Raw genomic sequence first — 14,996 nt, forward strand, 5'->3', positions numbered from 1 at the left:
TCGCTGTGGAGGCTTGTACCACTCTCTGTCTCTTGCTGTCAGGCCGCAGCATAATCCTGTACTCATGGGTCGGGATGTCGTCTATGCTGGGCTAAGGATCCTCAAATCCGAAGAACTCGTCCATGACTGTGTCGGATGCTTAAATGTACAACACATCTCATTGCGGTTCGGATTTGGTACTGAGGTCGCCACGTCCAATGATGAAATCATTGTCTGAGTCGCAGTCTTCAAGGACTAAATCATCTCCTAGGGCGGTGAAAACTGCTTGCTGCAGGGTTCTGCGGAGGTTACTTTCAGCTACTGGTTGAAGTTCAGGCATTGTGCTGTCGTTTCAGGTGAAAGAATTGTGTTTTCTGGAGCTGAGTCCACAAAAGATCAGCCATGATCTCATTGAATGGCGGAGCAGGCTCAAGGGGCCAGATGGCCTACTCCTGCTCCTGGTTCTTATGTTCTTATGTAAAAAAAAAATTTCACTATTTTCGGACATTTCCCCTTTAAGTGGGAGTGGTCCAGGGCCTCTGACATCATGACGCTTGTGACGTAGAGCATGGGAATGGATTGCGCATGTGCAGATCGCTTTTCCTTCACTGCGCTCTTTTCGCAACTGCGCATGCGCGGCTTCTCACGCATGTGCAAAACACTGTTTGCCGGTTCGCGTCTTCTCAGGAACTGCACATGTGCGGCTTCTTGTGCAAGATGGCTGCCAATCAAAATTGCTGTTTGCTTCTGTTGCAAGCCTACCTATGCCTCGTGGTGAGTATAGGCACCAGTTTTACCGATTTCTGTTGTGTTCACCTCGCAGTAGTTTTCAAACTTGTCCAGGACTGTCTGGAAGTCTCTCTTGTCCTGCTCTTTGGAGTACTTGAAGGAGTTGAAGATTTCTGTTGCACTTTCACCCGCAATGGTGAGTAGAAGATCTATCTTTTCAGTATGTAAATCTCAAATCTGCTTGAATGCAAGCCAGTTGGCACTGAGATTGCCATGGTACCTGAGCTGCTGAGGAACCGGAATCTCGATCATCTTGCCTGGGTACTGTTACTGGTGGTCACGAATCTTGCTGAGTTGAACTATATAGATTCAACAGGCACTTACTGGTACCATGTTGTTTTATGTATTCTGGGATAACTCAGGCTGCAACTCGATGCAGCTTTGACCAAAAGATATTCCAGAAGTAAGTTCAATGTGATTCATTGAACCATCAGCACAGTTCCCTATGTGTTTGACTCTCCTGCTAATCTTGCTATAGTAACTCAGTCTAACTAACCAGTCTGCTCTAAGCCACGTGGTGGGTGTGATGCTTCTGATCTGCCCCTGTCCTACTCTCTAAGTGTCGCCTGTGGAAAGAGACAGAACATGTGTGCCCTGTCCTTATATATTGGTTGCCCCCTTGTGGTATTGTCACCTCTGGGTGTCTTGACTGCCCATTGGTTGTGTCCTATTCTATGTGTTCATTAGCTGTATGTCTGCATGTCATGACATCTCCGGTGCTCTCTCTAATGTTTACTTAGTTGTAGTGTATTTACATTAACCCCTTGTGTATTTACAGTGATGCATATCACCACAGAACATGCTCACCAAGAGTTGGTAAACAGAAACATGTATCTCAATGTCACATTAATACATTGCTGCAATAATAACTGCATCACACTGTTCCTTCCTCAAGGTACATTCTTGAACAACTTTTAAATTTCTCCTTGATGGCCACCAGTTAATACTTTTCACAACCTCAGCAATATTTCCTTCATCATAATGTGGTGCATCGAAGCCCCATCTACTCAGGATCTGTATGATTTTGACACATCAATACCAACATGTAAATGACCCAGAAAGAAATGGTATTAATGGCAACTGAGCAAAACCTGTAGGTGAAGGTGTTTCCATGCACCTTATGTCCTTGTGGATAGTGAAGGTTTCTGTTTCGTAAGATGCTGCCGAGGAAGCTTGGGCAACTTGCTGCTGCTGTGAAACCTGTAGATAATATAGACTGCAGCCACAGTATGTGCTTTGGAGGGAGTGAATGTTTAGGCTAATCGCTGAGGTAGTAATCAAACAATCCGCTTTCTCGTTGATAATGCAGAACTTCCTTAATGTTTTTGCAGCTGCAATCATTCAGGAAAGAGGAGAATATTCCATTCCACATGGTGGAGATGGCAGTGTGGTGGTGAACCGCCTTGCTGAAGAATACCCAGACTTAGACATGTTCCATTTGCCACAGTTTATGTGGTTGGTCCAGTTGAGTTTCTGGTCAGTAATGAACCCCACAAACCAAGGATCTTAATTGTAGGGGATTCGACAATAGTAATTTAATTGAATACAATGGGGAGGTTGTTATGCTCTCTTTTATTGGACCTGGTCATTGCCTGGCACTTGTATGGCTTAAATGTTACTTGTCACTTACCAGATGAAGTCTGCTTTTCAGGTTTGCTGCATGTGGGCATTTGAGGAGACCGTGTTGGACAGGAACACTGATATGTGTGAAGTCCACTGTTGGAAGTGTCATAATATACACCAGTATATCATGGTGCAGACACACACACACACACACACACACACACACACACACACACACACACACTGATGGGCATGCAGTGGGACCAATCAGCATTCACAACACCGCAGCCAATCACCAGTGAGAGCACACGCACTATAAAGACAGGGGCCGGCACTTCCGGTGATGGCGGGCGGGAGGCGGCCACACAATGGAGGGCTCCCGTTCAGGAACGGCATTTTCGGGGCTTTAAGCCCGGTCCCAGGGTCCACGGAGGTGGCAAAAGCAGGAAGAAACAGTGAAGGCACAGTGAAGAAAAATGTCGAGGGTAAGCAAAAATTCATCCGTAAAGAAAACAGCTGAAGGTCCGTCGGGGAGTGGAAAGGTCACCACAGGGTCACCAAGGAAAATGGAGGCTGGAGCACCAATGGAGGCCGCATTGCTTACGGCTGAAGAAATAACTAAGGTGATTGCTGCGGAATTCGAAAGGCAGTTTACAAGATACATGGAGACAATGAGGAAGGAGATGAGAGAGGTTTTGAATGCGCTGGTGGAGGAGGCGATTTCCCCGGTGACGACGGCGGTGACGAGCTCAGTGGCGGAGGTGCGAGAGCAAGGGGAGGCGCTGAAGGAAGTGGAGGAGACATTATTGCAGCACGGTGATCAACTTGCCTCAATGGGGAAGGAGATGCGGAAGGTGATGGACATTAACAAGGATCTGTGAGGAAAAATGGAAGGCCTGGAAAACAGATCCAGGTGACAGAATTTGAGGATTGTGGGGCTGCCCGAAGGAGTTCAAGGACCGAAGCCGACTGAGTATTTTGCCGCGATGCTGGCAAAACTATTGGGGGAGGGGGAGGATCCCTCCCGATATGAACTGGATCGGGCTCATCGGTCGTGGAGGCCTGTGCCAAAGGCGAGTGAGCCGCCAAGGGCAGTGACTCTGTGCTTCCGTAGGTACAGTGTGAAGGAGAAGGTCCTGAGCTGGGCCAAGCAGAAGCGGGTGGTGCAGTGGGCTGGAGCTGGTATACGTGTATACCAGGACTTTACGGTGGAGCTGGCAAGGAGGCGGGCTGCCTTCAACCGGGTGAAGAGGGCACTGTACATTAGCAAGGTGCAGTGCGCATTGTATATCCAACGAAGCTGAGGGCGACTTACAAGCTCATGGACTTTTAGTTTGGAACGGCGGAAGCAGCGGAGGAGTTTGCGAAGGCAGAAGGACTGTGGCAGAACTGAGAAATTGAGAAATGGCCATGTGCCAATGTGACCTCATGACTGACTGTTTTCTTCTCTTTTTGTTTTGCGGGTGTATGGGCTAAAGGAGCCAATGTTGTATATATTTGGACAAGGGAAGTAATGGGACTTTCACTCGAAATGAGGGCTCTTTGGGGTGTAGGTGGATATGCGGGGTTTGTGTGCTAAAAGGGGATTTCTGGGCTTTCCTGGGGCCGGGCAAGGGGGAAAGGGACCCGGGCGGGGGCCTCCATGCTGGCTGGTTTAAGCCGGCCAGTGAACGGGAGTGAGGTGGGGGGAGGGGCTGCGGCCATCGGAGCCTGGCAGAACAGGGTCCGAGTGGTCTAGCCGGGGTGGAAAGTTGGGGGGAAGGAACCGAGGTTGGGGGGAGGAGTTTTACAAGAGGCAGTGGACGGGAGGAGTTGGAGACTGAGGGGGGGAGGGGGGGGGCGTGTACAACTCTTGGGTATCGTGTACGGTACTCTTTCAGAGGTTGGATGGTGTTGAGTGTAGGCGGGGGAGGGGGAGTGGACTCTATAGGTCAATGGTGACCATGGGCGGTCCCGGACTCCTTTTTCTTTTTCTCCTTTGTTTTTTGTTGCCACCGTGGGAGGGGTTGTTTTGTTGGATGCATATGTTGACAGGTGGGCCGTTGTTTGGGGTGGTGGGAGGATGGGACCATTGGTAGTGTTAAGGGGATTGATTTTGTATTTGTTACTGTTTACTGTTTGTGGGTGGTGTGTAAATTCTGAAGGAAAATGTGAAAATGGAGAATAAAAACATTTTTTTTTAAAAAAAGACAGGGGACGGGAGAGTTCTCGCTCTTTCTAGTAGCAGCAGAGGCCCCGGACCATGCCCATTTAAAGGGGAAACGTCCCAAATCCAAGAAAAAATCTTTTAAAGCTGTAAAACAACCTCCCTTCACCTGGAATGACAGCACAATGCCTCAAATTGAACCAGGAAATGAAATAAACCTCCAAAGAACCCTGCAACAAGCAGTTACCTACCCCCAAACCGAGTCCGATTCCGACTTCCTGCAGATCAGTGACACTGAGGACCCGAGGAGCCTTTTCCAGTCGCTGTTATAACAAAGAACAGGCTGTCCCCGAATCAAAACCACCAGCCGCTGTCGGTGCACAGCATTGATCCAGACGACGAGTGGTGTGCCACCCTGACGGTCAACCGATCCCAGATACGATTCCGCCTGGACACTGGTGCTTCCGCTAATCACCTAGCGTGGTCAGCCTTTCAGACCCTTGGGGTTAAATCAACCATTCTTCCGTCGACCTGCCAAATAGCGGACTACAATGGCAACGTCATTCCTGCTTCATGCCAACTCGAAGTGACGCACAACTTGCGAAAAGCCATCCTTCCCTTCGAGATCGTAGGCTCCTCGAAGGACCCTGTGCTAGGCGCACAGGCGTGCAAACTCCTAAACCTCGTTCAACGCGTACACTCTCTCTCTCCAGAGGACACGTCTGCCTTCCAGGATGCGGACTTCAGGACGCAACTCAATGCCATCATCGACCAGCACCGCAACGTTTTCGAAGGCATGGGCACGCTTCCATACACTTACAAAATCCTGCTCAAACAAGACGCCACGCCTGTGGTTCATGCACCTCGCAGAGTCGCAGCACCCCTCAAGGACCGCCTCAAGCAGCAGCTGCAGGACCTCCAGGACCAAGGAGTGCTCTCCAGAGTGACGGAACCAACCGACTGGGTCAGTTCCATGGTGTGTGTAAAGACGCCCTCCGGCGAGCTTCGGATCTGCATTGACCCAAAGGATCTGAATCGCAACATAATGAGGGAGCATTACCCTATCCCTAAGCGTGAGAAGATCATGTGCGAGATGGCTCGGGCCAACATCTTCACCAAACTTGACGCCTCGAAAGGATTCTGGCAAATTCAACTAGACAGATCCAGCAGAAAGCTGTGTACCTTTAATACCCCGTTTGGCAGATACTGCTACAACAGGATGCCGTTTGGGATTATATCGGCATCAGAAGTATTCCACCGGATCATGGAGCAAATGATGGAGGGCATTGAGGGTGTGCGCGTCTATGTTGACGACATCATCATTTGGTCCACCATCCCGCAGGAGCATAACAGTCGTCTCCAGCGGGTTTTCAAACTAATACGGGACCAAGGCCTTCGCCTCAACAGAGCCAAATGTTCCTTCGGTCAGACGGAACTCAAGTTCCTAGGGGACCACATTTCCCGGTTGGGTGTGCGGCCGGATGCGGACAAGGTGGCAGCCATCACGGCCATGCAGAAGCCAGCGGATAAGAAGGCGGTCCTCCGATTTTTGGGTATGGTCAACTTCCTGGGGAAGTTAATCCCCAACCACGCCTCCCATACCACAGTGAGACCCTACAGCCCCATGAGTTGGTCAAGTCCCCTTGGTCTAAGGTAGGCGTTGACCTGTTCCATGCGCTCGGCAGGGACTATGTTCTGATTGTCGACTATTTTTCGAACTACCCGGAGATCGTGCGCCTGCACGACATCACTTAATCGGCGGTCATCCGTACCTGCAAGGAGACCTTTGCTCGTCACGGCATCCCACTCACTGTGATGTCGGACAATGGCCCCTGCTTCGCGAGCCAGGAATGGTCCAACTTTGCCAGCAGGTACAACTTTGTGCATGTGACATCCAGTCCCCTGCACCCCCAATCCAATGGCAAAGCGGAAAAGTGTGTCCACATCGTCAAACGGCTCCTCTGCAAGGCTGCCGATGCAGGATCCGACTTCTACCTCGCCTTGCTGGCCTATCGTTCGGCCCCACTCTCCATGGGCCTGTCTCCAGCCCAGCTGCTCATGGGTCGCACCCTCGGGACCACGGTGCCGTCCATTCACGTCCCAGACCTCGACCACTTTCAGGTCCTTCAGCGGATGCAACAGTCTCGTGCACAACACAAGGCGGCGCATGACGTTCGGGCGACTGATCTCCCTGCTCTGGCGCCAGATGACAACGTCCGCATCCATCTTCCGGAGGGTGGCTGGTCTGCAACTGCTGTGGTTCTTCGGCAGGTGTCTCCCCGCTCGCTCCTGGTTCATCGGCCAGATGGTTCCATTCGCCGCCACAATCGGCGTGCCCTTCGTCTCGTTCCAAGCTCGCTACGTGATCCTCCACCGGTGCCACGCCCTCCTGTTGTCCCCAACCTGGACAATGTGGAGATTCCGAATACTCTGCATCCTCCTCACTCTGCCGTGGCCCAGCCCGTTCCTCAGCCAATGGCTCCTGACCCACCCTTGAGGCGGTCAACCAGAATTCGTCGCCCACCTCAGCGACTTGACTTATGAGTTTTACAATGTTGGACTCTTTGATCTGTTCTGTTATCCTGTTTCATCGTTCTAGTAGTTTGCATATAATGTTCATTTCGTTGTTGATGTGACACCCTATTTCTCTGCACCAGGCACCTTCCCGTGTAAATAGATTAGCCTCATGTACATAGTGTTGCTAACTTTTCCCGTTGGTTCAATTGCTTTGTTTGATTACCTTTGCTTTCGAGTCGCCAGGTAACTTTATGATGCCGCCACGAGGTTCAAGTCCAAGTAATGATCAATAACCCAATACACCGATTAATAAGATTCAAATCAAAGCACATTTATTATACACAGTAATCGCTACTCATGCACAAATTCTACGTCTCAGCTACTTCTACAACAAACAGGCCTATACTTAACTTCGGGCTGGCCCACCTGGTCAGGGAAACAAATGGCCTTTCGTTCGGGTTCTGAGTCTGCGGGATTCGAAGTTGGTACGGATTGGTAGCTAGGAGCGCCTATCTCCTAGCGAGCGTTGAATTAAGACTTACTTCAGTCGGTGGTCACTGCACCGGTCACGATCAATGTTGGTTCGTGTTGCTGGGTGACCCGGGCAGGACAAAGAGGTGAAGAGAGTGATTTGAACTTGGGGCTTAACTCTTATAGTCCCCAGGGGCTTCCCGCCTTTCGGGGCGGACCCTGTACTTGGTCCCAAGTGATTGGACTTTGTCCCAATCGTTTGGTTCGATTTCTCCAATACTGGAGCGGTTCCCTGATCGATGGGCGGTCTTGAGGTGTTCGTTCACCTCCTTTGTGCTGGCTCCTGCTGGCGCCGGGGAGTCTGGCTTTGCTTTGTGTGTCCCAAATGTTACTTATTGTTCCCGGGGATTGCTCATCAGTATGCAGATGGCTGCTACATTGTTATGGTGATGGTCGCTGGTATCGATGCTGTCTGGCCTTTTGCAGAGTTAAATACACAGCCAACCTGCAGCTGCTGGTTTCTGTCTTTGTTGGCTGACTTTCCCATCAGCCTTTGCCGTTCGCCATTTTAAATCGGGAGCTGACCAATTTAGGTGGCTACAATAGTCATGTAAATAACACGCGCACACACATAGTCAGGTACATTCACTACACAATATTCATTGTCATGCAGGCACATATTCTTTATATAAAAGCAGGGATGTCATCATATACACCAGCATATCATGGTGCAGACACACACTGATGGACATGCAGTGGGACCAATCAGCATACACAACACCGCAGCCAATCACCAGTGAGAGCACACGCACTATAAAGATGGTACGAAGTCTTACAACACCAGGTTAAAGTCCAACAGGTTTGTTTCGATGTCACTAGCTTTCGGAGCGCTGCTCCTTCCTCAGGTGAATGAAGAGGTCTGTTCCAGAAACACATATATAGACAATTTCAATTTGTCTATATATGTGTTTCTGGAACAGACCTCTTCATTCACCTGAGGAAGGAGCAGCGCTCCGAAAGCTAGTGACATCGAAACAAACCTGTTGGACTTTAACCTGGTGTTGTAAGACTTCGTACTGTGCTCACCCCAGTCCAACGCCGGCATCTCCACTTCATGACTATAAAGATGGGATGGGAGAGTTCCCGCTCATTCTAGTAGCAGCCAGCTCGAAGCACAGAGCTCACAGCCTGCAACACAGACATTCACCATGTGCTGAGTGCATCACCTGGTTAGGACTAGGCAAGGGTCAACAGTTAAAGCTGGTATTGCATTTACCCACAGTTCAAGTATGTTAATATAGTTAACCTTATAATAAAATAGAGTTGCACCACTTCCAGTGTTGGTGACCTGTTTGTGATCCAGAACACCCAACACATCAGGAAGCAGCTGCTGATAGTTGGGCACAGAGCACTGCTCTGTGGAGCCCCTGCAGTAATGCTCTTGGGCTGAGATGTTGAGCTTCCAATAACCACAAACATCTTCCTTTGTACCAGGCATGACTCCAGCTGATGGGGAGTTCCCCCCTGATTCGCATTGACTGCACTGTCACTGGGGCACTTTGGTGCAACACTCAGTCAAGTGCAACACTAACCCTAACCCTAACCCTACCTTACGTCAAGGACAGTCACCCTCATCTCGACTCATTTCTGTAATTCGGCTCTCTCTGCCCATGTTGCGAGGGATTCATATTTCTTCCGGAATCCAAACATATCATAAGTGAGCGGGCTATTAGCAAGTAAGTGTCACTTGATAGCACTGTTGCTCTCCATTCTTTTGCTGATGATTGAGAGTCGGCTGATAGGCGGATAGATTTGGTTTTAAGGGCCTGTTCCTGTGCTGTATTGTTCTTTGTTCTTTAGGGTTTTGGCAAAGGTTGGTATCATGACCGGTACAGGCTTGGAGAGCCGAAGGCCTGAGCTGTATTTTTTGTTGTTGCCCTGTTTAATTTTGTGAACATGATGTACCTGAACAATTTTCCGCATTTTGAAGTAGATAGTTGATGTAATAATGGTACTGGATACTTTATTACCAGCTCTAGTGCCAATACAATGCCAGGGTATGATGGCGTAGTGGTAATGTCACTGGACTTGTATCCAGAAGCCCAGGTGAATGCTCTTGGGACAAGGGTTCAAATCCCACCATGGCAGCTGGTAGAATTTAAATTCATTGAATAAATATGGAACTGAAAGCTGGTCTCAGTAATTAATCTCAGTAAACCATCATCGGTTGTCATAAAAACACATCGAGTTCAAAAATGTCCTTTTTAGGGAAGGAAATCTGCTGGCCTATATGTGACTCCAGACCCACAGAAACATTGTTTACTCTTCACTGCCCTCAAAGGGCAATTTGGAATGGGCACCAAATGCTGGCAGTGATGCCCACTGCCCATGATAGAATACATTTAAAAAATCTACAAAACATTTTTGTTATAATGCCACTTTTTCTCTGGTGTCTTTTATTCAGATAATGATTGATCAAGCAAAGATCTACTTTACTTTTTTCCTTGATGTAACTTTCCTCTCCTTGTTATATTTACAACACCAGGTTAAAGTCCAACAGGTTTGTTTCGATGTCACTAGCTTTCGGAGCGCTGCTCCTTCCTCAGGTGAATGAAGAGGTATGCTCCAGAAACACATATATAGACAAATACAAAGACGCCAGACAATGCTTGGAATGCGACCATTAGCAGGTGATTAAATCTTTACAGATCCAGAGATGGGATAACCCCAGGTTAAAGAGGTGTGAATTGTGTCACACCCCCACTACTTGCCTTCAAACAACCGCGCAACCTCAAATAAACCATTGTTTGCAGCAAACTACTCAGCCTTCAGAACAGTGACCACGACACCACACAACCCTGCCATGGCAATCTTCGCAAGACGTGCCAGATCATTAACATGGATACCACCATTACACGTGAGAACACCACCCACCAGGTACGCGGTACGTACTCGTGCTACTCGGCCAATGTTGTCTACCTCATACGCTGCAGGAAAGGATGGCCCGAAGCGTGGTACATTGGCGAGACCATGCAGACGCTGCGACAACGAATGAACGGACATCGTGCGACAATCACCAGGCAGGAATGTTCCCTTCCAGTCGGGGAACACTTCGGCAGTCAAGGGCATTCAGCCTCTGATCTCCTGGTAAGCGTTCTCCAAGGCGGCCTTCAGGACGCGCGGCAACGCAGAATCGCCGAGCAGAAGCTTATAACCAAGTTCCGCACACATGAGTGTGGCCTCAACCGGGACCTGGGATTCATGTCTCATTACATTCATCCCCCACCATCTGGCCTACGAAATCCTACCAACTGTCCTGGCTTGACACAATTCACACCTTTTTAACCTGGGGTTACCCCATCTCTGGATCTGTAAAGATTTAATCACCTGCTAATGCTCACATTCCAAGCATTGTCTGGCGTCTTTGTATTTGTCTATATATATGTTTCTGGAGCGTACCTCTTCATTCACCTGAGGAAGGAGCAGCGTTCCGAAAGCTAGTGACATCGAAACAAACCTGTTGGACTTTAACCTGGTGTTGTAAAACTTCTTACTGTGCTCACCCCAGTCCAACACAGTCCATCTCCACATCATGTTATATTTACAGCTTCACTTAAATATGGTACTTTGTTTAGTGTTCCCTGTTCAATGTATTTGGATGTAGATGATCATAGAATTATCATAGAATTTACAGTGCAGAAGGTGGCCATTCGGCCTATCGAGTCTGCACCGGCTCTTGGAAAGAGCACCCTACCCAAGGTCCACACCTCCACCTTATCCCCATATCCCAGTAACCCCACCCAACACTAAGGGCAATTTTGGACACTAAGGACAATTTAGCACGGCCAATCCACCTAACCTGCACATCTTTGGACTATGGGAGGAAACCGGAGCACCCGGAGGAAACCCACGCACACACTGGGAGGATGTGCAGACTCCGCACAGGCAGTGACCCAAGCCGGAATCGAACCTGGGACCCTGGAGCTGTGAAGCAATTGTGCTATCCACATTGCTACCGTGCGATAATTATGGACTGAGGTTAATTGCAGCACTGGCTATTGTGCCTTGAGGGTGGCTTTGCCGCTTGAATTTGGTCAGGGCACTGTTCCACTTGCTGCCTCAACCTTGCCTTGAACCTGCCTCACTTTCTGGATTGGGCCTAATTACCACAAGGCATTAAAGTCTGCTTGTGCTGGAGTGGTTTTTCAGTTATAGCAGCAGAAGGCAATTACTCTCAAGATTTGAATAAAGTATTTCACAAAAGTTTCTGTATAAGGGAAGGAGGGAGGTTGAGTTCGCCACTAACTGGCCTTTGCCCCCTTCTCAACACCATGAGAGCAATCTTGCTGTTGTCAGGCTACACTTCCCTTTACTCCTCTGCTGTTTTGGTCAGTATGATGGTGTAAAATTCAGTCTACCAGTTCCTGAGATTCTGTGGACAAGAGGATGGGATTATATCTGGAGTACAATGTGGGGTAAATAGGTGAGCAGAATCAGCGATTGGGTGGTTTCTGCAAGGTGCTGTGGAAGAAATGGGACGATGGACCTTTTCTAATAGTTTCTGAGGAAGCGTTCGTACCCATGATGATAGGACGAGAAGCACTTCCAGTGAAGATTGGGGCAATTAACACTGAAGTTCCATAATTGCCGTACACATGTCTAGGGCTGCATTTCCAATCCGGATTGGGAATCTGACACGATTATTTCCAGGTCCCAGCACTCCACAAGTCTATGTCGCTGATCCAATGTTATTTTAATGTGCAATGCCCCTAATGGGCCAGAAGCGAGCTTGGTGCCCAAATAGTGAATTTGCCTGGAGGTAGGAACTGCTTTGTAGTACAATGAGTAAAGGCAGTCAGCAGCTATGACTGGGCTTGTCATTGTCGCGCAAATTGGAACAGGCAGGAGAGCAGAGACCCAGAAGCCCCACTGTGTAGCCAAGTGACCAAACAGTCAATCACAAGGTACTTGACCCGCTCTGCTCAAGTAGCCCCTTTTTTGGGGGGCAACTGTTAAATTCGTCTTCATTTCAAGGCGGCATGGTAGCACAGTGGTTACCATAGTTTCTTCACAGCTCCAGGATCCCAGGTTTGATTCCGGCTTGAGTGACTGTGTGGAGTCTGCACGTTCTCCACGTGTCTGTGTGGGTTTCCTCCGTGTGCTCCGGTTTCCTCCCACAGTCCAAAGATGTGCAGGTTAGGTGAATTGGCCAAGATAAATTGCCCTTTGTGTCCAAAAAGGTTGGTGGGGCTACTGGGTTATGGGGATGGGGTGGAGGTGTGGGCTTAAGTGGGGTGCTCTTTCCAAGGGCCGGTGTAGACTCGATGGGCCGAATGGCCTCCTCCTGCCCTGTAAATTCCATGATTCACATTATGGTTCTCCACAGTGCCTCCAAGAGATGTGCATTGACTTTCCCCAGATTGTTTGTTCTTCACACTGACCTCTGAAAATCTCCTGGTCCTCCCCAGCCCGTTGACATGTTCTTCACTGAGCTAAACAGCTGGTTGAGGCAAGCGGGCTGCCGGCTCTACCTCCTGCTGCACACTCGCCTTTTTTCCCATCTCGCTTTGAAGGTGCATATTGTGGAGGCATCAGAAGACTGATACACCACCCAGGGACGCTATTTTTCAAACACACACACCTGACTATGCCTTCTCAGGTGTTTGAAAATCCAGCCCCGAGACTGTATTTCTCTTTGTCCTCCCTGCTGGCCACCCATTCAATTTCCTTTAGCTCTAATTTGCTCAGAACTCATTTACCAGTATCCTACTGTTCTAAATCCTTTCACACTCTAAATCCAGCTCATCCAGCTAAATCACCTCATTCTATTCATGTTGCACCGACTTTGTGTCCCCCAATTCATTGAATTCAAAATCCTCATCCTTCCATTACCTTGCTGCACTTTTTCTCTCTGACCTACTCCAGCCTGGTATCTTCTGATGAATTCTTTAACCCTCCTGTCCTGGCCTTCTCCACATTAATCCATTCCCTTTACCCCACAATTGTTGGCAGAATCTTCAGGTGACTTAGTCCAACTCACAATATCCCTCCCCGAACCCGTCTGCCACTCCACCTTTTAAAACCTTCCTCTCTGCTCCTTCATTCCTTTTATCTTTGTTTCCTACACTCCACCCCACCCCTACCTGTGGAAAACCCACTGGGAGATTTTCTGCTTTGAGGATGTTCTGTCAATGCATGTTGTTGATTAGAACCAATATTGTTAGTCCACAAAAAACAACAGTTCAAAAATTCACAAGCTTGGGAATTAATTTTAAAAACAGTTATATAAATGAACTAATCAAGCTGCTACCAGCAGGTGCTTCTATTAACCATCCAGACAGTACGTAGGGACTTGTCATGTTGGAGGACGCTTCCCCTTTAAGAATCTCTGCAGCAAGTGCTGTGAGTGCCGCTCCCTTATGCTCCTGTCTGGCTGGCAGCAGTGCACTAGAGGGAGCTGTTGCTTTCACAGTTGCCTCAAAAATATGATGAATCCTTGTAACAATGAGCTGTATCACAGTTGCTCATATTTCTGTAATTTGAAGATTAGTATCCAAACCTGGGGTTAGATGTGTCCGCTACCTCAGTTCTGTTGTACCATGACATCCCGAGTTGCTAATCATGTGCTGTTTCTATTTGTGTTATGCAGCACAGCACCATGAAAGCCAGCAGCAGAAATAAAGACCACTCAGCAGATGGCGATGGAACTGGAAAAAGACCAAAGCGGAAGTGTCTTCAGTGGCATCCTCTGCTTGCCAAAAAGATGCTGGACTTCTCTGAGGAGGAGGAGGAGGATGAGGAAGATGAAGATATTGATAAGGTAGAAATGGGAATTTGTATTGTAGGCTAGTGCTATTTTTAAACTTGGGAACTGATTGGCCTACTCCTGTTCCTATGTTGATTGACAGTTGTTTAAGGATTTTAACAATGATTGCAGTCACACAATATGCCATAAATACTGAAAGCAATTTTAACTCAGTTAAACATAAAAATATTATTTGTTTACCCTCCTCCTCCTGTGTGACCTGTTCGCCACTTTTGACACTGTCAGCTATTCGATTCTTCTCTGCATATTCCAAATGATTAATTTTCTGGGTTCATTCCTTCCGCTCCCAATCTTGCCATTTTCACCTCCTTCAATGGCTTCTGCATTTCCCCCCAGGTTTCGCCCTTGGACTCTCCCTGCTTATCTTCTACATGCAATCGTTCTGTGACATCAACCTCAAACAGGGGTCAACAATCATTGTTGAACCATCCAACTGCACCTCGCCATGACCACTGTTGATTCCAAAGCCGTCTCAGACCGAGCCTTTACAATTATGATGCGATGAGGCAAGACTTAGGATGCATCGGATGGAGAGGAAAACTGCAGGGGATGGGCACAATGGAAATGTGGAGCTTGTTCAAGGAACAGCTACTGCGTGTCCTTGATAAGTATGTACCTGTCAGGCAGGGAGGAAGTGGTCGAGCAAGGGAACCGCGGTTTACTAAAGCAGTCGAAACACTTGTCAAGAGGAAGAAGGAGGCTTAT

The 14,996-nt window shown here is 48.5% G+C and overlaps 1 protein-coding gene across 12 annotated transcripts in view; it reads left to right on the plus strand.

The window, feature by feature from the left end:
- bbx (BBX high mobility group box domain containing) overlaps positions 1–14,996 on the plus strand; it is a 282,578-nt gene that overhangs the window by 170,901 nt on the left and 96,681 nt on the right. For all 12 annotated transcript variants that reach the window (XM_072513622.1, XM_072513620.1, XM_072513624.1 and 9 more), the window contains one exon: positions 14,115–14,285. In XM_072513622.1, the coding sequence (XP_072369723.1) occupies positions 14,124–14,285 (162 nt within the window). In that variant the 5' untranslated portion in view covers positions 14,115–14,123. The remainder of the gene's footprint in view (positions 1–14,114; positions 14,286–14,996) is intronic.

Source organism: Scyliorhinus torazame, chromosome 8 (assembly GCF_047496885.1).
Source record: "Scyliorhinus torazame isolate Kashiwa2021f chromosome 8, sScyTor2.1, whole genome shotgun sequence".
Taxonomy (NCBI): Eukaryota; Metazoa; Chordata; class Chondrichthyes; order Carcharhiniformes; family Scyliorhinidae; genus Scyliorhinus; species Scyliorhinus torazame.